The sequence below is a fragment of the Nanorana parkeri genome, unplaced genomic scaffold (assembly GCF_000935625.1).
Source record: "Nanorana parkeri isolate BGI_ZX_2015 unplaced genomic scaffold, ASM93562v1 scaffold1103, whole genome shotgun sequence".
NCBI lineage: Eukaryota > Metazoa > Chordata > Amphibia > Anura > Dicroglossidae > Nanorana > Nanorana parkeri.
In genome coordinates this window covers 511,084-538,965 of record NW_017307371.1, presented here as the reverse complement: position 1 = coordinate 538,965, position 27,882 = coordinate 511,084, and the positions used below count along the sequence as shown (strand labels likewise).

The 27,882-nt window shown below is 46.5% G+C and overlaps 1 protein-coding gene across 2 annotated transcripts in view; it reads left to right on the top strand.

Annotated features, from left to right (window-relative positions):
• DERL1 (derlin 1) overlaps positions 1–13,590 on the top strand; it is a 14,508-nt gene extending 918 nt beyond the window's left edge. The window contains exons 2-8 of one of the 2 annotated variants that reach the window (XM_018567850.1): positions 4,119–4,230; positions 5,811–5,875; positions 9,084–9,110; positions 10,503–10,598; positions 10,844–10,896; positions 11,956–12,006; positions 13,337–13,590. In XM_018567850.1, coding sequence (XP_018423352.1) covers positions 4,119–4,230; positions 5,811–5,875; positions 9,084–9,110; positions 10,503–10,598; positions 10,844–10,896; positions 11,956–12,006; positions 13,337–13,484 — 552 coding nt within the window. In that variant the 3' untranslated portion in view covers positions 13,485–13,590. Of the gene's footprint in view, positions 1–4,118; positions 4,231–5,810; positions 5,876–9,083; positions 9,111–10,502; positions 10,599–10,843; positions 10,897–11,895; positions 12,007–13,336 lie in introns of both variants that reach the window. The other variant, XM_018567849.1, reaches the window with a different exon arrangement.
• Positions 13,591–27,882: the final 14,292 nt, after the last annotated feature.

The following is a 27,882-nucleotide window of genomic DNA, read 5'->3' as shown; positions in this document are numbered from 1 at the left end:
CCCCCCCCCCAATCTCAGGCAGATGTAAAAATGTTCCCATCCACACAGCCCCTAATATGACCGCGCAGTCCAAACAGAACCGGAATCACAACCAGTGCTCTCAGACACCCCCTTCCCTGTCCGCATTACAGGTCTGTGTGAGGACTCTGGTACTGAGGGGTGTGGCTGTCACTCAGCTCTGCCAGTACAGAGCACTGGGATGAAAGGGCTGGAAGCAGCATCTTCCCTAAGAATAAATGTCATCGGGGGGGATGTCCTCTAATTACATTCCTGCGGGATCATTGTGTCATTGTAATGTTGAGCTTGTCCCATGGAGTCCATAGTCATCCTACATACAAGCTAGGATGGATGGTCCCTGCGTGGCCCTTGACACCGCTCGTTCCACATTTGTTCCTCTGATTATGGCGACCGACCCATCCGTCTTGGCTAGGGATGAGCTTGGGTTTGGTCTGATCCCAGCTCACCTGAACCTGGAAGTTTGGTGTCAGTGCACACCCAATCAGCTGCAGCCAGGGGCATATCCCCGCCCCCCAGCTGCATGTAAACAAAGGGGCGGGATGCTGGTGACATAACTGACCTTAGATGGGCATATTAGGTCAGTGTCATGCCTAGTTTATATGTAGGACAGAGGGGAACGCTCTGCTGGTTTTATGCCCAGGCTTTGCAGAAGTCATGCTTGGACTACATGTATGCTATTTAAGGGAAAAACCCCTCAATTTCTCCACATTACACAATGATTCGGAGATGTTTGGGACTGCAGGTAAATGTTATTCTACAGGTGTACTAACCCTTTAAATGAAGCGTGTCGGCTCCCATTGTTCCAGAGAGGGAGTCATGTGTTGGCAGCCGGGACACTTCTCGTGATGTTTGTTTACGTTGTCGGGAAGTTTAGAAATGATCCAGTCGCTGCGAGACCTCTTTCCCCCCCATAAGTAACGGAGGCTGGTATTCTACCCGCTGGCATGGCTGTGCCTGCTGCTGCCGCCACCTGTGGTCACCGTGCCGGTTATACCGGGCCTAAAATATTCCAGCAATACTGAAGTGCGGGAACCTTGTGGTGATCGGGGTACATTACACAACTGATTCTTATGGGGCCCTCTAGTTCCTAGACTCAGGCTGTACATTGGGGGAGGGGCCTCTGCTTCTCCCAAAATAAATTGGAACTATAGCTCTGTGCTGTCAATTGTATTGGAACTATAGGCAGCAGGCAGAAATGAGAGTTAGACTCCGTTCACACCGGGGCGGTCCGGCCGCACAGATCCGCCGATATGAACGATCCCATACATTGCAATCCAAACTGCTCCCTGCGCTATTTTTGCCGCGCTGATCAGTGCAGTTTCCATACAGCTTTCAATGGAACCACACTGATTAGCGCATTTTTAATTGCGTTTCAGCGCTGAAACGCAATTACACTCCCAAAACCTCCCTTTTGAGATCAGCTCGGTAACCGCACTGATACGCAACCGCCCTGGTGTGATTGGGCTCTTAAGATGCAGTCCGTCAGTAGCATTACCACAGCAGTTCTTGTTTTACTGACTCCTACTGATGATCCTTCCAGTAGATCCGCTATTATCCTGTTACCTGTAACAGGGTGACAACGCAATTTGTTCTGCAGTAAAGTCACACACTGGTGTTGTCACCTTGTGGACTGGATACTTTTAGATGGTAGTTTTAATGGACTTTAGTTAACACAGAAATTAAAGCCTAACTCAATGCAGTTGAAGCTGTTACAGCAACATATTTTTTTGTTTGTAAAGGTGTTTAAACCGTATAAATAAAAGCAAACTGTTGTAAGCACCCCTGTCAGTGTAAATGGTTTGTTCCAACCCTCAGTCCTATCACTTTTGCTGTACTTTGACCTATTAGAGGAGAACTATTGTGAGAATCATATACACTCTTCCCAATACAGAAGTTAGAACCGATGTGTGGCACTGCAGCTGTCACATGTCGGCTCTATAGATGGAGAACTGAGCGATCACATACCGCTGATCTCTCAGACAGAGGGGGGCGGGCACAGATGGCTCTGGATCTAGAGAGGCAGAGCCAGCTGTCAATCAGGCAGTGGTGTGGATCCTGACAACATTGCCAGAGTCTTTCCTGGCTGCGGCGCGGCTCTGTGCTGCCAGCAGAAAGCGGGCAGTAGTCCACTATATGCTGAGTTTTGGGTCACAGGAGGACATTAAAGTACTCCTGTGACTCTAAGCCCTCATTCACGCGAGTAACAGCCGGCCCATACAGATCCATGCTGCGTGCACGGCTGTATCGGGTGCTGTGTGTGATTGGTACGCAGCAGCCTGTTCTTCCTTCTCTATGGGAGTACACGGCTGTACGCTCACCCGCCCTGCACATCTGTGCGGGTGTCAGTGCTCGGACACAGACAGGATCCATCTATAAATTCCATCCTGTCTGCGTATGAGTACGGGCACCCACACGGCCGTGCAGTTTGGGTGAGCATACGGGCAAAAAAGATTCCCTTTTAAAGGCCTTAAACAATTTAATAGCCGACCGTACGAAACTAAAGCTTGGTACACACAGGCATCATTCACACGGGCAACGGTCCGGATGAACGAATCGCCCGCTCTGTACATTGTATTCCCGAACAGTGCTTGTAGCTTATTGGCTACTGTCTCTGTCTACCCAAAAACTTTCACTCCAGCTCCTCCAGGGCCGGTGCACACCTAGGCGACACCTCACCGCGAGGCAATCGTGCACAATTCTGTGCGGATTGCCGCGCGGTCCTGAGGAGTCGCCTAGGTGTGATCCGATGTCGCTGTGGGTGCCATTATTTTCTTATTTTATTTTCTAATGGCACCCCAGTCACGCTGGGCGGATTGCGCCGTTTCCCGCCACTATTCCGCTAAAACAGCCGTGCGTCGTGTATTGCAAAAAAAAGGTACTTGTAAATTTTTTTCTGTGATTGCCGCGCTAATGTCACCCAATTGAAATCAATGGGGCCGCTCGGCAATCGCTGCCTGCATTGTGCAGGACCGCGCGATCCCGGATCGTGGAGGTCTGCACCGGGCCTCCATCTTTTGGCGGAAGGGTGGCGACGGGCCGCTCACTGCAAATCTTTGCAGATTCATTGATACCCGGCTGGAATTTGTATAGTGTATGGCCAATTGTGTTTTTTAGCGCCATGTTTGTCCCGGATGCAGAGGGGCCTCTGACATGTCCCAGGCTTGGTGATATAAATACTTCTATCAAGCAGCTAGGCGACTGGTATTTTCAGAAGGTCAGCATCGGCAGTTCACATTTCTTCTATGACACGCGTACATCAATCCACCGTTTGTTTCTCGGCCTGGCTGGTTGTCTTGTGACTCATAAGAAGAGACACGAGCCACAGATGTGTGAAACTTGCTTGGGTCGGGTCATATAGGAAGAGATTTTCTCAGATTGCATCAGTCTGATGCTCCATCACAGCTGCTCTAAGGACACGTACACCCAACAAAAGTCTGAGTATTCATTTCAGTTTCTACACCGGGGGGGGGGGGGGCCCTCCAGCTGTTGTGGAACTGCAAGTCCCATGATGCATTGCAAGACACTGGCAGGCACAGGCGTGACTTCCAGAGGCATGATGCTAACTGTAGTTTCCCCACAGCTGGAGTCCAGAGGTAGCCTACCCCTGGCCTATACTAGAGTTATTTTTAATGCCATCTTTGTTCTGCCAGTATAACTCCCAGTGGGCTGATCATCTTCAGCGGCATTACAGGGAAATAGAACTACAGTTGCACTGCTCCAGTCTAAGTAATGTCCCGTCTGTGCGTCATAAATAATTGATGAATCTTTATTTTTCCAATAAAATGCTTATTTCCCCATCTCTGTGCTGCTGATCTCCTACTTCCTGTCTATATGCGCTCACTCTAGCATCAGGTGCACATCATTGCTCTGGACCAGCATCCTGGAGATGTGTCCTCAGGGGTCTCCCAACAAGTCCACCCTCATAACAGGAAGTGCCTGGACATGGATGGCGGGATCACCACGGTTACTTGAATCTAAGCTGAAATGACATCAGCAGGCTGAAGCTTATATGGGATTTTAGTGATTGGGTTTCGATCTACCTGCATGTAGAATGTGATTAGTAGATTTGTTTATAATGAGTTTGATGTCTTCCTTTCCAGATATGGCGCCCCTTTACCTCCACGTTTTACTTCCCCGTGGGCCCCGGGACGGGCTTCCTGTACATGGTCAACCTGTATTTCCTCTATCAGTATTCAACGCGACTTGAAACAGGTAACTGATGTTCCCATGTCCTGGGCTGAATGTAGAAAGCTGAATGAAGTGAAGACACGGTTGAAATGCATCACTGGTCATTAGGGCTCGTATGCACCAGCCAACACACTAAAGGTGCCAATAGATTTTAATTCGAAAAATCATCAGAACACTCGTTATCGCCATCGGAGATTTGATTGGAGTTCATAATTTCTCTAGTCACCTTCCAGGACAGCATTAGAGAGATAGGCTCCTCCCACCGGAACAGGAAACACATCACCCACACTTAGAATAAAAAGGAGCACAAGCCTAGCACGCTTCAGTTTTCTATAATTCTATGAACGAGTTGCACTATGGTATCCTTCGGTTCTTATGTTTTAACTGAAGCGTGCTAGGCTTGTGCTCCTTTTTATTCTAAGTGTGGGTGATGTGTTTCCTGTTCCGGTGGGAGGAGCCTATCTCTCTAATGCTGTCCTGGAAGGTTCCTAGAAACAGTTACCAGGTATGTAACTCCAATTTTTGTTTGTTTGCCACATTCATTGTTAGAATTTTTGTTTGTTAAAAAAAAAAAAAAAAAAATTCCACCCTGATATTCCACTTGGTGGCTGAGTTCCTGTTGTTCCCAGTTGCTTCCACTTTGTTATAATACCACTAACAGGTGACCGTGGAATATTTAGTAGAAAGGAAATTTCATGGAACACCTGATGCCAATGATCTGGAGGGGTGTCCCAATACTTTTGGCAATATAGTGTGTCTATTATTATTCATTTTACAAAATGCTACTGGTGTAGGGTCTGTTCGATGAGTTGGTATTTCCTTTTTTTGAGGGGTCACTAATTGTCACTTCATTAAAGTCCTATGTACCGCAGCGCGTTCACCTCAGTGTTATGGTGGGAACAGGGCACATGGACAACACTTGGCTTGCACAGGTCTGCACAACTCAACTGATCTGCTGTGAATGAGCCCTAAAGGTTTTGAGGGATAAGTGCACCTTGTTTGAAAAATTATTTCTGCTGCCATTTTCCTTCCCTTTCATCATTGTGTTGTTCCAACCACCCCTAGTCACTTTGCAGTCACGTCCACTACCTGAGGGCTTTGTTTACATCCCAATGCTGGTCTTCCCTGTGCCAGTGCAGTAGCTTCCCTGAGGCCCCATTCACACATAGATGTAGTGGGAATGCGCGTCACAGCGATGCATGTTCCTGGCCGTTTGTTTCCTATGTAGTAAATTCTGTAACAAGCATTATACATTTGCTTGGCTGCGTTTGGGGCGACTTATCAAGTAATGACACCGCAAGCGCGTTTAGTGAACACTCATCAGAGTGTGCACTTTTGTGATATGCATTCCTGATTTTACTATGGTGTGAGCAGAGACTCGGGGTTCTATGGGACTGATGAAGACACTTGGGAGATGGCTCCATAGAACAGGAAGTGCTATTATAGGCTGCAGGTAGGTGTGCATTTGGGGAGGGGGAGACTAGGGTAGCATGGTAGGTAGTGGGGACAAGTGCACTTTGTTTGAAACACCACTTATCCTGAAATCTGTATTTAACTGAACCCGTCTGTTTCCATCCATCATAGTGTTCCTCTCTGTTTTCTAGGTGCGTTTGATGGAAGACCTGCAGATTACATGTTCATGCTCCTGTTTAATTGGATTTGTATTGTTGTATCCTTTTAATTGAAAAGAAAACTCTGAATGGGCCGGGGCCGTGTTTATAATAATTGGTTTACCCAAACTGCTAGAGATGTGCTTTCTTGTGTGTCTCTGGGTTCAGGAATCTCCTGTAGACCCCTATCATGGTTTGTCTGGGTCCAGAAATCTCCTGTAGCCCCCTATCTTGGTTTCTCTGGGTTCAGAAATCTCCTGTAGACCCCTATGGTGGTTTGTCCCGATCCAGAAATCACCTGTAAACCCATATCATGGTTTGTCCGGGTTCAGAAATCTCCTGTGGACCCCTATGGTGGTTTGTCTGGATCCAGAAATCTCCTGTAGACCCTTATCATGGTTTGTCTGGGTTACAGAAATCTCCTGTAGACCCCTATGGTGGTTTGTCTAGGTTACAGAAATCTCCTGTAGACCCCTATGGTGGTTTGTCTGGATCCAGAAATCACCTGTAAACCCATATCATGGTTTGTCTGGGTTACAGAAATCTCCTGTGGACCCCTATGGTGGTTTGTCTGGATCCAGAAATCTCCTGTAGACCCTTGTCATGGTTTGTCTGGGTCCAGAAATCTCCTGTAGACCCCTACGGTGGTTTGTCTGGGTTACAGAAATCTCCTGTAGACCCCTATGGTGGTTTGTCCAGAAATCTCCTGTAGGCCCCTATCTTGGTTTCTCCGGGTTCAGAAATCTCCTGTAGACCCCTATCTTAGTTTTCTTCACATAAGAATAGAGAGCCCCAGATACCCTGCTAACCACGAGCTGGGAACTCAAATTCATTCATCTTAAAGTGTATTTCCACTTTTGCAGTCAAATTTGAGAAAACTCCTCTATATGTTTTGAGGTTCTTTTCACACAGAATACCTCAAATAATAAAATATATAATCTCTCACCTTGTTTAGATGTCTCTGTAGCCTTAGGAGCATCTCTCTACAAATTTAAAGTGACAGTAAACTCTGCCCCTAGAGAAAGAGAATACGGACACTCTGACCTCCCTCTCATTATCATACAATTCTTCTAGATCTGTAACCCTTTGTTGGGACAGACCGTGTTCAAATCTAGTTTACAACTGCTAATGAGATCTGCCAGCACAGCACAGATGGGGTTAATTAGGTAACCTCCCCATCATGCTTTCATTCCAGGGGGAAATTCAGTTTAAAGGTGCCCATACACTGCACGATTCTCGTACGAGAATCGCGGGAAATCCCACCATCGTACGAGAATCGTGCAGTGTATGGAAGGCGTGCGACCGTTTCTACTGTACGGTCGCACGTCTTCCGTCGAACCAGCATGCTAGAAACCCCGCCGGGAATTGTACGATTCTCGGCGAGTTAGTGGCCTGCTGGTTCGACAACTGCCGAACGGGCCGGTGTGCGCACACTGCCCGTTTGCAGTCATTGTAAGCTCGCCCCTCATTGCAGTCATCGGAAGCCCGCCCCTCATTACAGTCATCGGAAACCCGCCCCTCATTACAGTCATCGGAAGCCCGCCCCTCGGGGCGGGCTTGCGATGATCGAGAGTACGATCTGCCTGTCCAAGATGGGCAGATCAGACGTTTTTTTAAGTACTTTACAACCATCGCAAGACTAAGGTCTTGCGATGGTTGTACAGTGTATGGCCACCTTAAGGCCCCGTGTATGCCTATATAATTTAGGTGCGATTAGGGATTCCTGCTGCAGGAAAACGCAAGTTCAAGTGGCAGCTGTCACCTGTCGCAGTAAGGGCCAGTGCACACCTATGCGACACCCCACCGCACGGGCAATTGTGCACGATTCCGCGCGGATAGGATTATTTTCCAATGGCACCCCAGTAGCGCTGGGCGGATTGCAGGGTTTCCCCGCTGCGGTTCCGCCCGTGCTTCTGAACACAATCGCGGCTAAAACAGCCGCGTCGTGTATCGCAGAAAAAAGGTACTTTGTACCACGTGCACGATTGTCGTGGGGTGTCGCATAGGTGTGTACCACCCCTAATAGTCAGGGTTCAGCTGCTGCATTTGAACGCCGGCACACTGCATGGTAGGCATGTGGTTATGAATCAATCACTCTCCCTGGATGCATCAATCGGAATCCCCAATCACACCTAAAGGCATAGGTGTGAATGGGACCTAAAGGGTAGGTTTTCCTCATTACAAAATGTGAAAAAATAAACAAACTTCCAGCCCCCCTTCACCTCCCCAGATCCCTACTGTAGGGGCCAGTCCGTACATCGCATTCCACAGCCCTGCAGTCTGTAATGATCACAGTGCACATAAATGGCAACACTGACCAATGAGAAGCACTTGTGAGCCGGGAACCAGGTCCCAGAAGTAGCAAGTGCTTCTCGTTGATCACCGTGGTCATGTGACTGCTGACCAACGAGTGTGCGCCATTTGCGAGCATTGTGATCATTACAGACCGTGGGGCTGTGAAGTACGGTGTATGGACCGCTACACCAGCTGGCAGGTGAGTACAGTGGGGACCGGGGGGAAGTTGGGGTGCTGCGAGTTAGTTCATTTTTTTTGTTCACATTTTGTAAAAAGGCGAACTTACACTTTTTAAGAGAAACTTTCAGAAAGAGCGAGTAATATGTAGGGATTTCTTATTGTAATGTGAACATGTAACAAATATAAAGCAGTCGTTCTCCTAATTTGGCTGTACAAAGTGTAAATACTCATCTGTAAAGGAACAGATAAGCCTATGGATATTCCGCTCTCCAGCGTGATGGTTTTTGTGATTGTCTCTTCTGTCCTCAGTTTATCTGACACGTCTGAACCAGGATGGGATGGAGCTTGCCTTTAATTCAGCCCCAAAACTGATCACAAGTGAATGTCAGGGGTGGGCAACCTTGGGAACTCCAACTGTGCTGACTCTACAAATCCCATCATGAGTCATGCCTGTGGCTGTCAGTCTTGCAATGTCTCATGGGACTTGTAGTTCCTCAACAGCTGGAGTGTAGAGGTTGCCTACCCCTGTTCTAAGTTATCATAGATGTGAGAGGGCTAACAAAACGATCCCATTGCATGTGTGGCAGCTAGGCATATCATCTGTTTGTCTGTGTAATTTGTATAGTCACTTGTGGGTGGATTCAGCTCTCTGCCTGAGCAGTAGTACACATATCCATCTTTATTGATCTCTGCTCTATTTTGTGTTCACTATCCCTTTACAATCTAAGCATGGTTTCTAAGTAAAAAGTCTTTTTCTCTGAAGATGAGTTTCCCTTAACATTGTGACGTTAGATAACCGGAGTGATAATGGACATGCAGGTAAGTGTATTTATTCAGTCCTTCTTAGAGTATGTACACGCTATGACCCCATTCACACGGGGCGGCAGAGGATATCTATGGATTCTTATGTCAGGAGTCCTGGGTGGCTCTGTACAGATGTGGCCGCTGTACCCGTTCAAATTAACGTCAGTCTGTATGTAATCCTACATGGAATGATTACCTGCAGATTGGGCTACATGATTGTCCCTGGATACAATCTGTCTGCATCCGGGGATGATGACATTTAACATATTTGTTCCAGATCATTGGCTACTGAAGGCATCAGCATGACTACTAAGCATCTAGCACTCTCGGACATTGTTATCTCATATGGCAGGTGCACTTTAACCTCCCTGGCGGTATTCCCCGAGTGTGGCTTGGGGTTAATTTTCAGTACAAAGAGCGGTAACCCCGAGCTACACTTGGGATTGCACAAAAGTGTCACTTTGTCCCTACGAGCCCACGGTGTCCTTTGCTGTACGTGGCCGGCCGATGCCGCAATCTGACTTTTAGTTTTGTTTTCGGCGTCACAGCGGGGGGCGGAGTGAAAACATGCAATATACACACAATACAATGTAATCTGCTAGGATTTACATTTATGTATCAAACCATTTCACTTCAATTTTGTCCAGTGCCCTGCCTGCACTTTTACTCTTCTTTCTGCCTGGAAACTTCAGAACGTCCATGGCATCCAAAAAGCGTCCCTTTAGGTCGCAAGCGGTTTTAGACAAGGTAGGAAACAGCGATAGTAAATTAGAATCACTTGCAGAATTGAGCGATAGCGATTCGTTGGGAAATTCGTCATCAGACACTGAAAGTGACGACCGTGACGATTCTGCGAACTTGGTACTCTATGACTGTGGTACGGATCAGGCAGCGCCCCCAGAATTCCCATTTACTGGACCATTTTTATTTATTATATTATAATTATTTATTCTATTATCATTTATCCTTTCGTTTTTCAAACTTTATCATACCAGGGATGTCTACTGGACTCTTGTTTGGACAGATTTAGTGACTTATTCCTAAGAATTACAGGCCTACAATATAAAACAAGAAATTGCCATGAAAAACAATGTACCGCTTTGGCATGCTAAAATCCTCCATAATCAGACCGCCAGGGAGGTTAAGGCGCATGCCTCTCCCCCCGGAAATCATATAGGCCGATGCGCTGTGTTGCATCACAAAGATCTGAACAGAGCGAGTTTCCTTTCATCCCGTCCCTGTGTTTGATGTGTTGTCCCTGCGGTTCCTAACCGCCGCCGGGTAGCACTTGGATGTGAACAGAGCCTAGAACAGCTCACATTACAGTTTGCCTATTCTGTGTCTCGTCATCAAAGCCAACGCAGTTTGATACTTCTGTGTAATGATGGATTTCTTTGTGCCTTCCAGTTGTTGATGATCCCTCTGATCATGTCCGTTCTGTACGTGTGGTCGCAGCTGAACAGAGATATGATTGTGTCCTTCTGGTTCGGGACGAGATTCAAGGTATGTGACCCCCAGTAATGTACACTTGTTGTATTCAGATACAGAGCTGGAAACCACTCTGGTTGGGCCCACTTGAGGGGACGGGGGTGCCCTTCCAGCTTGATGGGGTAGGGGGGGTGACAGCTAAAATTTAAAGTGTCCGGGCAAAATAGAAAAAAAAAAAATGATCTCTGTGCAATTTCATATTATCATTATCACGCGGTGTAAAATCATACTAACCTGTTTTATTTCTCTTCCTTTGATAGGCCTGCTATCTCCCTTGGGTCATTCTTGGATTTAACTATATAATTGGTGGATCGTAAGTATTTCACACTATAAAGTTTGAATCCCCTATAGAGCAGTGGTGTACATGGCCAGGATTCAAGTATTCTTTACTGCACAGCCATACCTGTCCCTGATCTGTCCTACAGTCACATGATCAGACATATCAGCCCGAAAATGGTACTTTGAGCAAAATGCCAAAAGTGCCTTTTTTTTTTTTTTTTTGGCGGGGGGGCTGAAAATGTGAGGAGACAAACGCTCGGAGATCAGGGCTGACCGCTGAGTGTTTGTAAATAATTGAGGACATCAGTTTAATGTGTCCCCAATTATAAATGAACAGGAAGTGCTCTACATCACCTCATGTTCATTCATGATTGTGGACATAGTAACTCATACAATGAATGGACAGGAAGTACTCAGTTTAGAGGCTTCCTGTTCATTCATAACATAATGGAGATTTAAGACTTTGTCCTCCAATCTCTTTCTATTTCAAAAGGGAAATATCCAGGATCGTTTTAGACGCCTGATATTTCCACAAAGCCTCCGACAGTAATGTAAAAAATAATAATTTTTTTTCCTTAAGGTTAGGGGGAAACAATCACTTTCGGTTTTGGCCGGAAAATGCTATTTTGGTGGACCTCTACTTTTTAACAGTGCACCAATGGAGAATCCGTCCGTAAATTTGTATTAAGTATTCTGTGCAATGTGATTGTGGACTTTGTGCAGACAGCCTGTTACAGGGGGAGAGGATTCAGGCAAAATCCATCGAACATGAATTGGGAGTTGTGTGTTTTTGTTTTAATGGATTACAGAAGGTTTATAATTTGTCAGGGTTTTATTGGTGTCTGTGTCCCCGTTGGGAAGATTTCCACCCACTTCCTGTCCTGGTGACCATGAGAGGAAATCTCTCCTGTGGGGCACAAGACAGCAGCAGTAACACCTGCTAGTTTCAAGCCTTTCCCTCCCTTTATTTTAGAAGTGACACTTTGGCTGCAATTCTGCTTCATATTTACTTTTGTTATTTTATTTCTTTAAGGATCACTAATGAACTGATCGGAAACTTGGTGGGTCATCTCTACTTCTTCCTGATGTTCAAATATCCCATGGATCTGGGTGGCAGAAGCTTCCTTTCCACGCCAGAGATTCTGTAAGTAAAAGGCTTTGTTTGGCATCAGGCCAATCCTTAGGTTATAAAGGGATTTCAGGTATTCTAGGGAAACAAACATCATAAAGGAACCATTCTCTTCTGTCTATGGGACGCACAGGAAAGGAGGTCGCACGCAGACCCAGCATCTTAAAGCTGAACAGACAAAAATAAATGCAGCTCAGAAATTATGATCTCACTTACATTTAAGTTCCTGAATCTGACCTTGTTACAGCCTATTGCAGTCTGTACAGCAGAGCTCAGGGAACAGTCACACCAGCACTGGAGCGCATCCCGGCCTGCTTCCTGCGTTCAGGGGCCATGGCTGTGCCATTTATGTCGATGGCACTGCAGGCACGCCCCCCTGCCCAGGTCCAGGAATGCCCTCCAGTCCAGGCCACTGCAATCTGAAAACATTGTGCTTGCAGCACTTTTTCAGGTCGCACTGGATGTGTTCTGGTGCAGTGATCACACTGGGGGGGGGGTTGGCTGCAGTGCCATTGACTTCAATACACTGCCACTGCCCTTGTTCCAGCAGCAAATCGTGCTGGACCGCACCAGAGCTGGTGTGGACCGGCCTTCTGAAAGGAGCAGGGAGATGCAGCAAAAGAAGTCAATCAGGTTAAAAGACGCATGTCCATCGTTGGTGTTGCAGTGCAAGGAGCATGCTGATGGGGGAGGAGAGAAAAGTGATGGAGAGATGAGCTCAACAGTCTGCTGCTTCTCCTTTCACTGTCGCATAGTAGCTGGAGACCTGTAAGTAATACTCCAAAAGTAGAAGATTAGATTCCCGCCCCCCACCCCTGCCAGGTAGGATGGAGCTGTGTGACAGAGCTGTGTGATCTTAAGACTGGATGGACTGAAATACAAACCCTTCAGCAGCTAAATCTGTTCCCATGTGCATTTAGCTGTGTGCTTGGAGTTCAGCTTTCAGTTGAATGGGGTTTTGCTCTGCTAGATGGTGTTCTCATTCTAAACCAACCCCAATTAGAATACACTCCGCCTGAATTGAGAAGCACAAAGTCCCAGGGATTGTTTTCACTGGATCTAAGTTGAGGTTTCCTCCAGCTGCTCATGTAAGCTGATGACTGCGGGCTGCAGGAGTGTGAGGTACACGTCATTGTCGTCTACATGAAAACAGAGGGGGGGGGTTAGGCCGGACTTTAAAAATGAATCAAAAAGGTTGAAAAAACAAATTGGCGTTTTTGACTGGAGGGTTCAAAGGGTCCAGTGTGCTCTCGGGGCGTAAAGGTCCACTCTAATATATAAATACTCCCATTTCTGTTTCATCAGAACTCTAGAAATGTAACAAGACTTTTCTTTACCTTTCCAGGTACCGCTGGTTCCCGAACAGAAGAGGAGGAGTCTCTGGATTTGGTGTCCCTCCCGCCAGTGCCAGACGACCAGCAGACGATCAGGCAGGAGGAGGTGGCGGCGGACGGCACAACTGGGGTCAGGGCTTTCGGCTGGGCGAACAGTGAAAGGAAATGGCGTCCTCGGAAGGGGAATCTCGTGTGATAAACTTTTTAACTTTTGAACTTGTAAGGAAAAAAAAATAAAAAATGAACTTATGCAAGAGGCAGCGAGTCCAACGACTGCCGACTCCACAAAATCCTGTATGGGCGTTACATCAAAGGCTTCTCAGATCTTCATTTACAAGTCGGGCCGTGGTGTACCTTCTTCTTGCCCCTACAATATTTCAATTAGATGACCGGCGCCACTCGATCTAGCTTTGTTCATTATTCTATATCCGTTCTGGTTTTTTTTTTTTTTCCATGTTATTGGGGAAGATTTCAATACAAGTGTTTCTCTTTGGAGGCGATGAGTACTATGGTAATGGTACCAAGAAGCTAACCGTTTGACCACTAAGCCTACCCAGCAACGGGCTGCCCGATCCTGTGTCAGTCCAGAGTTCCTTCTGTTGTCAGAAGGGTGACTAACATCTTGCAAATGTGCCGATTAAAATCTATTCAATGTAATAATCCAATAATGTGATTTTGGTGACGTTGGCATTCGGAATTCCTATTTTCAAACTCAATTATTAGATTGCCGTGAAAGGGGCTCCCCAGGCAAGCAGCTACTTATACAGTTTGAGTGCATATGTGTTTGTCATCTTGCCTGCCAACAGATTTGTAATTCAGTTGCGAGCCAGGTCCTGGACCTTTGCTGCTACTAAACAGCACAGCTTGGTCCTGGACACGCCCCCCTAGCCTGCTGATTGGACAGTGAAGGAGCAGCAGCTCACTGGGTCATGCTTGAGCTCTTGCTGTCATGTAAGCACATTCGGTGTTGGATGGGCAGCTGAGACTGATTGGCTGCTAGTGCTGCCCCTCCCTCTGCCAGTCTTTGCCCGGCTTTATGGAGGATTACAGGGAGATGATATAAAGACCCATTCAGGTATTTTGACTATTTTTATTAAAACTTTTTTTTTTGGAGTTCACGCAAGACAGATGTGCACCAACAATGCTGGGAATGGAATGCTTTTACTAAAGGGAAAGTACTATAAGGTGTGCAGGAAATATGCTTTCTTTGTTTGGCCCTTCCATGCCAAAAGGGCCCCCAGCCTCTGCTGCTTTTTTCTGTCAGCGATCGCTCCTTTCCTTCCATGGCTGCCGGTGTAATATCTATACTCCATACACGGGATTGCAGCCCTTAAAAATTGTCGAGCCTTTATTGCTAAGCAATGGTTAGCAACAAGCACTTCTCATTGGTCAGTGCTATCAGGTGACCTCGCTGACCAATTGGTGCTTGCCATTTGCAAGAGAAATTTGAACACACACCCCCCATAGAGGAGCAGATTATTGGATGTAAATGGTCTTTTTAGACCACCTCTGCCATGCATGTGCTTCTCCGATATAACTGGCTGTGGAGCAGTTGAGATGGAAGATGTGGACTTGTGATGACATCATCGATGGGTAAATCCACACAGATGTGGCCAGTCCTAGCTTCCTGTGGCTTAAAATGGCTGATATCACAAAACTACATGCCGTGCTATGCTGTGTGGCCAATAATACATCTTTGCAGAGTAGGATCTATCAGGACTTGTTCTCACCATGCCCATGGAGCTGTGTTTTTCTGCACACCACCGCACATGTATGGTGTGACCAGAGCACATAGAAACCACTGTCTTCTGTGTGCCCGCTTCATGCCATACATGTTGGCTGGGGTGCAGAAAAACAGGTCAACAGACATGATGTGCACTAGCCACGTAAAAATGTAACCCCCCTCCCCCATCCTGGAGCTTTTGTCTTTGTGAGGTTTATTCCTATTTTAGGTGGAGTAGAACTTAAAGCAGCAGTAAAGTCTGTGGGGTGGCACCACTTGGATAAAGAGACCCTGTCACCAAAATGAATAGCACAGCTATAATGGGTAATGTATTAGAGATTTAGTTATGTTTGCTTCCTCTGGGCAATGTTTTTTTTTTTTCTCCTCCAGAAAGTACCATGCTATCGGCAGATATATTACTATTATAATAGGGGGTATGTGTACAATCAGTGCTGAGTGACTCCAGGGACACAGCCCCAGGCCCCGCAGTTGACATATTGTCAGATTAGTGACATAACAGACGAGGGGGTAGTAGTGGGCATCTAAAAAGAGTACCATCTGCACACCCTGACATTATAAGGGCCCATAGACACTACATTGTACTAATGCATGTACATTCAGCATGGGGTATGCATCAAGCAGCCCCGTACAACGCATACATGGCTGACATCTGTGTGGTTGTGCCATTCAAAATGCGGTGCTTTATGTTGTGTTGCTCTGTGATCGTTCATGCTAAAGCCTGTGCAGTATTGTGTGTTGGTGCAGCGCAAGGGTGTGAGCAGGCCTGGTTCCTGCAGAAAATCATTGTCCAGAGGGGTCAGTAGGAAGATCTTCTTTATTGTCCAATGAAAATACTATTTGTTCAGGTGACGAGGTCTTGTTAAGGAAACTTCTGCAGCCTACGCTAAGAAGTACAATGCCAAACTCCTCCGCCCATGTCTATATGGAGCTGGCTGTGTGCACGGGGGGTACAGACTTGCTGGGATACTAAAGGACCTTCCCCAAATTTGGACGCACACTGTTGTCTTGTGTGGTAATGTTTGTCAATGGAGATTTCTTGGCTGCGTGCTCAGGTTTTACACTCCTGGGTTTGGAATGTCCAACATGGTCAGAGAGTTGTGATGGTCAGGTGTCCACAAACCTTTGGTCATAGCGTGTCTATTGGTGTGGATAGACCCGGCGTTTCTCAACCTTATTTCAGTCACGGTACCTTTTAAAGATATGCAAAATATGGGGGCACGCCAGTCTAACATTTACAAAACAATGTGCATGTAAAAAAGTAAATGGTGTGTAATTCCCCCTTCCAAATTTAATGCCAAACCCTTATCCTAGACGGGGGACTGGTGTGGATTTTAATTGCGCCCTCTAGTGGAGTCTCTGTATTAAAACATGGAGCACGCACCTTGGCTGTAGACTTAGTTATTGGTAAAAGTGAGTGATCGCCCTTGCAGCATTTCTACCTGGAATACTTTGTCCTGACTTCATTTTCTCCATTAAAATGTAATTCCATTTCTTTACTTTTCCACAATTATTTACTCTGCTGTCCTCCCCCATTTTATTTCATCTGTTCCTGGGTGCTCCTGGAGTCCACCTAATCTTCTATTGTAACCCCAGCTTAGGCGATGTCTACTACAATGTAGATCTCTAGAAAGGTGTTTGTGAGGCTTTTATTTTATTCTTTATTATAAAGGTCACATGATAATCGAATCAAACACAATTGCACGTAGTACCCAGTCATCTGTCCTTTAACAAAATGTAATAGAAGATCTCTTTGAATGTAAACATCTAAACCAAACGTCTAATGCATCAATTTCATTTTTGGATCTGATTGTAAATAAAAATTAAAAAAATGCTCTCTCCCCCACAAAGAGGAAAAGAGATAGAACATGGGGACATTGCCCATAACAGATGCTGGAGCGGTTTGTCTAAACTTACCCCCATGTACCTGTTCATCAATAAAATGACTGATTTGGTCATATAAGTTAATGTTGTGTGTTGCAGGGATGGATAAAGAGTAATAGAAGATGACATTGTTCCTGGAGAAGATGCTGTGCCAAGCTCCCTCCAGTGCTTCTCGGATAACCAAAAACCTAAGCCATTGGTCCTGGGATGTCAGTAGTTCCGCCAGTCCCATCCTCCCATCAGATGACCTAAGCCATTGGTCCTGGGATGTCAGTAGTTCCGCCAGTCCCATCCTCCCATCAGATGACCTATGCCATTGGTCCTGGGATGTCAGTAGTTCCGCCAGTCCCATCCTCCCATCAGATGACCTATGCCATTGGTCCTGAGATGTCCGTAGTTCCGCCAGTCCAATCCTCCCTTCAGATGACCAGACACCTAGACCTGTGGTTATGTAAGAAGCACTGTGGGGAGCTCGGGGCATCATCCCATCCTCGGATAAATTGTCACCTGAATATTGATAACATAACTTTGATTGCATTTGATCTTAGTTCCCCTTTAATAGCATACAAGAGCAGAAGGTCTCCATGGCCTTGTATGGAAGTACGGAAGGTCTCTGATGCTGCAGCGGACGGCTCAAGCTTGCCAGTGACAACTTTGATCGGAACATAGAAGCGGACAAATCGCAGTAAAATGTCTTTCTATGTATTGGCCTCCAAAAAGTCTTCTTTTGTACAGAGGATCTTTTTTTTGTAATGAGATTTTTGTTTGTAATGTTTTAAATTAAAGTTTCAAAGGAAATGTCATTCATTCGTATTTTTTTTCTTCAATCTTTCTGGAAGAATTATAAAAAAACTATTTGTCCTCTTAGGTGCAGATTCTCAAAACTCATTCAGATGCTTTGTGGCTCAGGGCCACGTCCTGGTTAGGTACTCCTTGCAAAGTGAAATTTCACTAAGTTAAGGGAAAATTCCCCTGAAAGTGCAAATCATTCGGCTTATTTGCCTTTTGTAAATCAACCCCCATGATGATAAAAGAGGTGTAAAGTCCCAGCATATCCCCTCCTGTTATAACATCAGCATTGTAATAGGTAAGGATGTCCCGATACAGATACTAGGATCGTTATCGGGGCTGGTATTGGGCATTTTCACAGGTACTTGTACTCCTGAAAATGCCCCGATACTAAAGGCCGATACCAGCCCTTTACATTCTTAAACTGGTTTGGCTGCCTGAGCTCCCACGCTTCCTGGGGAACACCAGCAGCTGTCTTTGACAGTGCCTGTTCGGCCGCTCTTGCCCTGCTCTTTTCCAGCACCCACAGAGACAGGCAGAGCAAATGACAGCTCCGAAGAGCCCGGCACCCACATGCAGCCCTGGTGAGACCCAAACAGCCCTGTATAATCACGGCTTTAGAGGACTACAAATCTCAGCAATGCATGATTGCTGGTTGCCATTATCCGTTGCTGAATAATCATGGATTGCTGAGATCTGTAGTCCTCTATAGCCGGTTGCCCTTCATTGCTGAATAATCATGGGTTGCTGAGATCTGTACTCCTCTATAGCCGGTTGCCATTCTCCATTGCTGACTAATGGGTTGCAGAGATTTGTAGTCCTCTATAGCCGGTTGCCATTCTCCATTGCTGACTAATCATGGATTGCTGAGATCTGTAGTCCTCTATAGCCGGTTGCCATTCTCCATTGCTGACTAATCATGGGTTGCTGAGATTTGTAGTCCTCTATTGCCGGTTGCCCTTCATTGCTATATAATCAGTGATTGAGTTACAGTTCTCCATAATTATGAAGAAACTGCCCTAAAATCATTTGTCTGGATTGTTTTAGAAAAAATGTCACATGTCCCTTTAGGAAAAAGTATCGGTAACGGGTATCTGCGAGTACCTGGGGGAAAGTACTTGTTCTTGGAAAAAATGGTATCAGGACATCCCTAGTAATAGGAATACATAGGAGAGTTGTTTCTGATAATACAATCAAAGCTTCCTTGTAAAAATCCCCTTTATGTAGTGAGTGCTGCCTTCCGTCTGCCCATCACTTCCAACATCTTCCTGGATTCCCAGTGTGCTTTGTGTCTCTTTCCCTGCTGCTTCATGTGATGCAATAATTGTCAGGACTACATAGCCCATAATGCATTGTTTCCAGCAAGCAATGATAATGTTACATTGTTCAGACGATGAGTTGTAGTTCTGCAGGCAGGCTCTGTGAGAGTGGTGACACAAGGAAAGGTGTATTCCCAGGGCTGAGTGGAATGGTGGCAGTGCATTGAGGAAGTCCATCCTATGGACACCTTCAATAAGTAAGTTTATACACTTCTAGATGGATCTGGTTATTAGGAGCGGGATGGAACTTATGGAGATTTCATGTAAACATGTTCATTTTTAGTTTATGACCATAGATATCCTTTAAAGTAGACATAACCTCACGCTAAAATCTCCTAAATCTACAGCTTTTCCTGGTGATCCCGCCATTAGAATACTTGTTCTGACACTTATGAGGTGGCAATTGTCTTCCAACTGCTCCTGTGTTGTCATCCTGTCACGCATGCCTCTGATGGAGACTACTGGTGGATGCGCTGACATGCATTGGGCAGGCACGGTCCATCGTTGTCACCATCAGAAAGCCCAGTTCAGAATAATGATGTGCAGCTGTTGCCGTAGCGACAACGAGGCTGCAGGAGATCAGCAGCACTGAGATGCAATAAAGATGAATACAGTGTTTCTCCATCGCTCATTTGACAACAGAGCACAGTAATTCTATACCTCTAGGTAAACTGCCACCTACATGAAGTCTGGATATACAATTGGAAGAATAGGTCACCAGCACTCCAAATAGTTAAAATGAATAAGTCCTTTTTATTGGACAATGGTGTCACAAAAATCAAAGCAGAGCCGACGTTTCGGGGCCGCGCAGGGTCCCTTCCTCAAGGCAAGAGATGTGACAATGTGATAACATCCACATACTACATATATACCCCACGTTGTTAATTCATTAGTAGTGAACACACCCCCAGTGATGTCAGAACGGCGGGAAAAAACGCCATATTTTAAAATACATAGTCTCATTAAAAATCATAATATACATAAACGTCCAGATTACTTACTGATTGTTCCCCACAGTCCTGCGATCAGAATCGGTGCTGTGGCCGTGTGTCATCCATCATAGGGATACTCTGTACATGCCCTCCGTAGCATTATATTCCTAGATCAAATGGTGTGCACAGCGTCGCCTAGTATCGGCGCGTACAATATGCGTCATTCGTAATCATGGTGATCGGAAGATACAACTCTCCTCTATCATATTGCGCATGTGCCAGCCTGTACAGAGATTTAAAAATACAATGGAAAAAAATGTATATACAACTCAACAAGAGGTCTGCTCCCTCTAGAGCAGGGGTAGGCAATCTTGGCACGCATTTGATAGCCACAAGCATGACTCGCAGAGCAAGATGGGATTTGTAGTTTCATCACAGCTTGCCGAGGTTGCCTACCAGTGCTCTAGAGTCTACACCACTACACTAGTTGAGTTTAGCTTTGTGTCCTGAAGAGGAGACTTTGTGACTTCCTTTTTTGATTAAGGTTGAGGCCTCCTTACACCTTAACATGGACATTGTTCATTCTTTCTTTTGCCCGCCTCCAGTTCATCCCCCAAAAATATGATGTAGCGCTGGCTGTCAGAGTTTACCTACTGCTAGTCTCTTACGAAGACCAATTGTGTGCTCATCATCTCAGATGGGCCCTACAAGGGCCCCCCTGCTTCTAGTGAGAACATTTTCAGATGGATTTCTGGGGATTATGCCATTAAACCCTGGGACCTTACATGCTCAGTCTACCTGTGTGGTGAGTATCTCCCGGGCCCCCCAACAACAGACTTCAGTCTCCTAGGTTAGCAAAGCCACAACCTGGTCCTCTGCCCACACCAGTGACGGAACTATCACCATAGCGACTCAGGCGGCCGCTATGGGGCTCAGGGGGGCCCCCTGATGCCTTGTAGGTCACTATGGCATCGCAGGCTGCTGGCTGTCACTGTGAGGAGGATCGCGCCACTGTCCAGATCACTGACAACCTGTCAGTGCCCTGTGCAGCGGCGCGTTCCTCCTCACAGCCACTGCTGAGTCAGTGACAGCCAGCAGCTGCGGTGGAGGAGGTCAGGGCCCGGCGGCGGTAGAGGAGGAGGAAGAGGCCAGGCCTGGCGGCGGTGGAGAAGGAGGCAGGGCCCAGAGGCGACTGAGGGGGAGGCGGGGCCCGTGGGTGGAGAAAGCTGACAGCGGATCTGGGCTGACAGGTAAGAATTCTGCAGGGTTGTGACCAGTCCACCTGAGACCCTGCAGAGCCCACCATAGACAATCTTTGGTGGGCTCTGCAAGGGGCGTAACTAGAAATCACAGGGCCCCATACAAAATGTTGCTATGGAGCCCTGTGATTTCTAGTTACACCCCTGGCCCACACGTAACCAAGTTTTTTCAAGTGAATGTGGCTGCATTGGCAGATGCAATGTGTGGTCACAAGGTCCCATGATCACTCATGGGTCTGTTTCTTGGGTTGCAGGGACTTGCCCCTTGTTTGGTGTCCTCGCCCGCCCCTCATTTTGGGATCGCTTTTGGGCATCTGGCACGTATAGATTTGCTGTGTTCTCATTGCTCTGAGAGAAGCAAACCATTTCCTATATTCTCTTTTACATTTTATCAAGATATTTTTTTTTTTGTTAGCACGATTCTCCAGTTGCTGCAGAGTCATTGGGGTGCACGTTTGAAGCTTCTGAATTAACTATTCCTTGGCTTTGCCCTCTAAGGAAGAAGAAGCGGGGCCCGGCCTCTACGGTTGCCTCCTGGGCACTGGACCCTGCACTAGGCACTCAACTGGGCACGGAATGCAGCATGTTGAGTTAGCTGCAGGGTGCTCTGTAGGTCCAGGGTCATGGGCCGCCCATGTGGGGGTACCCTGTCCCAGAAGACCCTTTATGCCATGGTTCTCAACTGGTGGGGCGCGACCCAAAAGTGGGTCGCAGCCTAGTGTTCAGTGGGTCGTCACATGACTTCTACTGCTGTAGGTGAGGGGCTCCTCAGCCTCCCCCTAGCCCAGCACTGTCGGTTAAAAATATGCTGCCCAGCGCCAAGTGTCAGCTTGAGTATGTGTATGGGAGAATGTCTGTGGTTGTGTGTCTGTCAGTGTTTTTGAGGGTCCAATTGGTGGAGGTGCCCTCCGCACACCTTTCAGCAGTCCCGGCCAACAATCAAATAAATGGTGCTCGAAGTAACTTCACGGATGGCACCGTGCAAAACACAAGATTGAAGAAAATAGGTCACCAGCACTCCATAAGTTAAAATGAATGAGTCCTTTTAATGGACAATGATGTCACAGAAATCCAACATGAGCCGACGTTTCGGGGCCACACAGGGTCCCTTCTTCAAGGCAAGAGATGTGAAGAAGAAGGGACCCTGTGTGGCCCCGAAACGTCGGCTCATGTTGGATTTCTGTGACATCATTGTCCATTAAAAGGACTCATTCATTTTAACTTATGGAGTGCTGGTGACCTATTTTCTTCAATCTTATTTTTTGAGGGTCCATTCACACTAGTACAGTGCGTTAATTGCACAGACCCATGTGATTAATGCAGCGTACCATGCAATCGCACATACCGCAGGTTCTGTTGCAGGAGGTGCGTTGCCATTTGACTTCACCGGAACATGCAGTACTGCAATGCCATGCTTTCCAGCGTGGTGCGACTTAATGACCAAGGACAAGTGTGGGTCCTGAGGTTACACAGGTTGAGAACCACTGCTTTAAGGGGTATCCCGATTGGGAATTTGAAGATTGTCCTTGGCAGGGATATTTTTAAAATCCTGCCTAGCACTCTCCAGCCCATGCGGAATATGGTGGCCATGTGCTGCATTCCAAAGGGGAGCCTGGTGGGTGCATCTTTGTCTACCAGGTTGCACCTAGCTGCCGGGGTTATTTCAGAATTCCATCTGTGACTCTTTTACGCTGTCATGGAAAGCCGGGTGTTTTAGAATTGGGGTTCAGCATCCATTTTGCCTGAGGCTGTGCAGCCCATATTAAATATGGTGTCTGGTGGACACTCTTTGAGCTAGCGCAGGCCCTAGCTGTACAACCCAACCGCATGTTCATCCTTACTGCTGTACTGCCCTCCCCAGAAGCCACACATTAGACTGACTCCTTCACAGGTGCCTAGATGACCTTCCCTGCTACTGCATGGGTCAGTGGGTACCCTTTGTGGGGCCTAAATGATACACATTAGTGGTATGTTGGATCGTTAGGGGAACTGTCCTGCAGGCGCTCCCGACTGTTAACAAATGTCTGACACAGAACAGACCCAGCTTTAGCGTCTCACCTTCTGACTATAGCTACAAAGCAGGTGTATGTGGTGGTGGGCAAACCAGGCACAACCAGTTTGGTGGTTCTTTAGAACCACCCAGCAAATGAATGCTATGTAGCGGTCCATGCAAAGCCAGGGTGCATTGCCTGTGGGTCTACAGGAGCTCCCGCATAGTGGTACAATATGTGATTGCCCCTATGGGGCCCATGTATTGTCAAGATTGCCATTTTTTGCCTACGCATTGTCCAATCATCACTGTTTAGGGATATTACTGTCATTTTTAGGTTTGTCACCATCAAAGCACTCCACTATCATGGCCATGTTTCATCACGACGCCTGTAGTGGCCCCTATTGAGGCGTATCGAACCCTAAGAACATAATGTAATATATTACAGGTCACTACTCCCTGTATCCCGGATGTGGTGTCTGCTGGTTTTATCTGGTGATACTTCCAGCCCTCGGATAACAATGCTACTGTAATTAATCATAGCACAGAACATTGTTCGCTCCCAAGCTTTCTGGCATGATCACCAGATAGAACAAAACACGTCCAGTGGTATATTTAACAGAACAAAAGAGAACAAATGAAAGTTCATTGTTGGGGTTTAGATATGTTTTATAGTTTATCTCCAAGGAAACAAAAAACCTTCCCTGGCAATAGAGCTCCACTGCACTGCAAGGGTTAACTGCACATTCATGTCTATGGGACCAGAGTCATTTTACCTGCCTGAGCCCCACTCCAGCGGTGGTCAGCGTTCACCTCTCTCCCCCTCCACTCTGACTGGTGGAATGTCTCTCGGCGGCCTCATGTTTAATGCGGGTCTATGGAACCTGTATTAGATGTGATGAGTGCCAGAGGAAAGGGAAGAAGACACTGCGGGGACCGGTGTCAGAGCCCGGCAGGGAGCGGGGATCAGGTAAGTAAATCTGTGTGTACTGCCGTCCACTAGGCATAAACAAGCACCTAATCCTTGCAGGCCCCACTGCCAGGGTGGTTTTTCGGTTTGCCCAGAGATGGGCTTTAAGTAGGGATGCACAGGTACGGGTTTTTCAGCATCGAATATCGATTTTCGCCGAAAACCGAATACCAATAGCCACATCCCGGGGTACCGTTGGCCCGGCTGATTGCATGGGAAGTTCAGAGGCAGCCTGGCCAATCAGGAAGGGTCATGACGTGCCACCCGGCTTCCTGATTGGTCAGGAAGCCAGGCTGCTGGCAACAAGTGAAACCGGCTTCCTAGCCAATCAGGAAGGAAGTTTTAGGCCACCCAACACTATTTCATGTGGATGCTGGGAGGTACAGCCCCTGACCAACCAGCTTCTTATAATGGGGAACTCTGTTCCTGTAAACCTGCTGTGCTTATTATGAAGTGGTGAAGAACACAACAGGAGAAGCTAAAATACCTAAAATAATAACTGCTAAAATAGTTTTTGGCAGGAACACCCAAAACTCCCAGGTGGACAGTAACAGAGTTGGGAATAATGGCAGCAAGATCGAACTGTTCGAGTTTAATCCAAAAAATGCATTCAAGTTTACCCAAGAACAATGGTGAACCATATTTGTGCAAGTCCAATGAAAAGTTGGTACAAGTGTAACCTGGTGGGCATAGCACCTGGCTCCTTATTTGTGTATCACTCGGCTGTAGATCCTCAAATCATCTCTGAAATGGTGCTGACACTGTCCTTCCTTCTGGAGGGGGGCTACTTTTGTTCCCCATGGTCCCTGTGTGCGTTGTAAAGTAGTCACCACTCCAAGCTCACTCCCGCGATGGACTACAATCTCAGGTTTAGTTTACTAATTTGTATAGAGATTTGAGGCTCTACAGCCCAGTGATACACACACAAGAGCCAGATGCTAAGCCCACCAGGTTATACTTAAACCAACTTTTTATTGGAGCTTATACCTTGAAAATAATGACAACCACAATAATGGCAACTCACATTTTGTTAGTGTAGCACTACCCCCGTAGGAGCTGCTAATGTAACAGGTCTTTCTGTACCCTCTGCACCAATGTACCACCCAACTGGTGGATCCACAGCTCACCAACACACCTTTGTAGAGTTTTTGTAAAGGATTTATTGGCTGAATAACACAAAATAATATCTTAATAATGTAACAATAACACACTAAACAATATGAGGTAAATCAATGCACTCTGACATCCAGTGACTGCGGCTATCTATTGCCTATGCAGAGTCCTCTGAAGTCAGACTGTCTCAGGAGTAAATATAAAAGTAGAGAAATCCAACAACAATATCTCACTTGGAAGCACCACAGCCCTCTAGACTACTGGCCAGTAGTAATGTCCTAGGCTAGCCAACGTTGGGTCCATACTGTGTAGCAGTCGCAGATGTGTAAAAGTACAGTGTCACAATGGCCCATAGGCCTCTCACCACACCCAGGGTTGTCCTGCACAATATGATGTCTTTCAGTAGCAGTGTAGACATCCCTCTTCCGCTGGAATGACACTTAGGAAGGAGGTGAGGTCATCTAGGGTCTTTTGCAACTCATCACCACTTGTCCAGGGTCATCTAAGGCCTCTGGTAACGGTTTCCACTCACTCCGCTGGGCGAGTCACTCCAGTGGCTGGATCGGCACGATATCCCCACCGCTGACGCGTCACTAGGTCTCCGTTCAGGCACCCGATCTCTGTCACTTCGTCTCACAGACGAACAACTGTCTCTCCAGTACGGCAACACAGAGCCTAGGTCTCTCTGTCTATCAAGGGCGACCACACACTCCGCTGCAGGCAGTGCTAACTCACAAGGTCTCACATCGATCCGCACACTTTGGGTCCCGGCCCCAGACAGCGCGCGCTCAGCCCTCCCAGTCCATAGCCATCCCCCTCACTCTCGCACAGTATCCTGGGAGTTGCAGTCCTCAAGGTCCTTTCAGCAGTGTATCCATATCTGCTCTGCACTGCAATCCCCATAAACCTTCACCTCTCTTCACACACAGAGGCAATTAACTGTTTGCAGTCAGAAATACCGATCTATACAGTAGCACATATATTCATCTATATAGGGGCTACATTAGTATAAACAGTTTTTCTGTGCATTCCACCTACTTTATAATGTTTCTTCCCCAGCCCATTCCCTGCCATGGGTCTGCAAAGCCCAGCTGAAGACAAATAAAAACATTACAGCTGAAATCTAAGTTCCAACTACCCAGATGAAAAAAAAACATTTCATGGCGAGATTGATGGGAGTTGGATTTTCCAAAATGGCATCAATGTTTCATGTCATTGATATAACCTTCCCAGCTTCTGAATAGCAGCAGGGGCAACATGGAAGGAAGTCATTATGGAAGATTTATTGTTATCACTGCAGCTCAGATACCAGGGAGGTGGTTTGTTGTTCGTATAGTGAGGAATGATTTAATACAGATGATTTCCTCTCAAGTACATTATATGGCGAGAAGTTTGAGGACAACTGACCATCACACCTAATATATGGTCAAAATATGTGACCACCACTTCAAATTAAGTTCAGATATTTCTATGGAAGGGTAAGGGTGCTGCTGCAGCATACGACAACTTAGATAATTGAGTACTTCAAACTGGTGGTAACAGTTTGTTGAAGGCCAAATTGTGTTCCAGTATGACTGTACCCATGTGTACAAAGCCAGCTCCATAAAGACAGTCTGATGGGTTTGGTGCGGAGAAACTCGAGGGCCTACATAGAGCTCTGACCTCAACCCTACTGAGCATCTTTGGAATGATCTGGAACACAGATTGGGAGCTAGGTCTTCTCATCCAACATCAGTTCCTGACCTCAAAAACACTTTTATTGGGCACCAATTCCATACAGCATGTGGCCATCAAGTATATGTTTACTTTTGTCTGAGTTTAGGCCCATGATTATCCCAAGCTTGTTTAAATTATATATATTTCGAGCAGTATCTACTAGTAGAAAGCCTTCCCCCAAAAAATGGAGGCCGCTTAGCTGCAAAAGTGGGGGTGGGGGGACGACGACGACGACGACGCTATATTAATACACATGGTTTTGTCCAACGGGTTCATAAGGGTGTGACTGTCAGCTGTCCACAAATTTGGCCTAACATTGTAATTTCCTAAAGCATAACACCCATGACTATTTTCCTTCTCTATAAACTGAGCCAACACAGAGCTATATCAACTCCAGTGATCTCAATTCCTGTCAAACATGTGTGATCAATGCGGTTTGTTACTCAATCACAAAGCAACTTTTTGGCATACCGGTCCTTTGAAATGCAACCAAAAAGTAAAACTTAAGTTAAAACATGTTGGTTTGTTTTCGGTAGAGCAGAGAAAGGGTAGAACTTGTCAAATGTTTAGTGTCTGTGTTCCTGTTGTGCAGATCTCCGTTACTTCCCAGTGTTCCTCTTGGAGAATTCTCCCTCACTTCCTGTTGCGTCACTAGGTCAGGGGAATCTGTTTAAAAATGGGAGAAAACAGGAACAATTGCACTTTTATTGGTGAAGGTTTAGACCTTCTATAAGGTTTGTGTTCTTAACAAAGAGGTCTCCTTATTTCTTTGTGTCATACCACCAAGTGGTACTATGGAACTCCAACAGGGACATAGACCAACATAAAGACCTGGGGTTCTTCT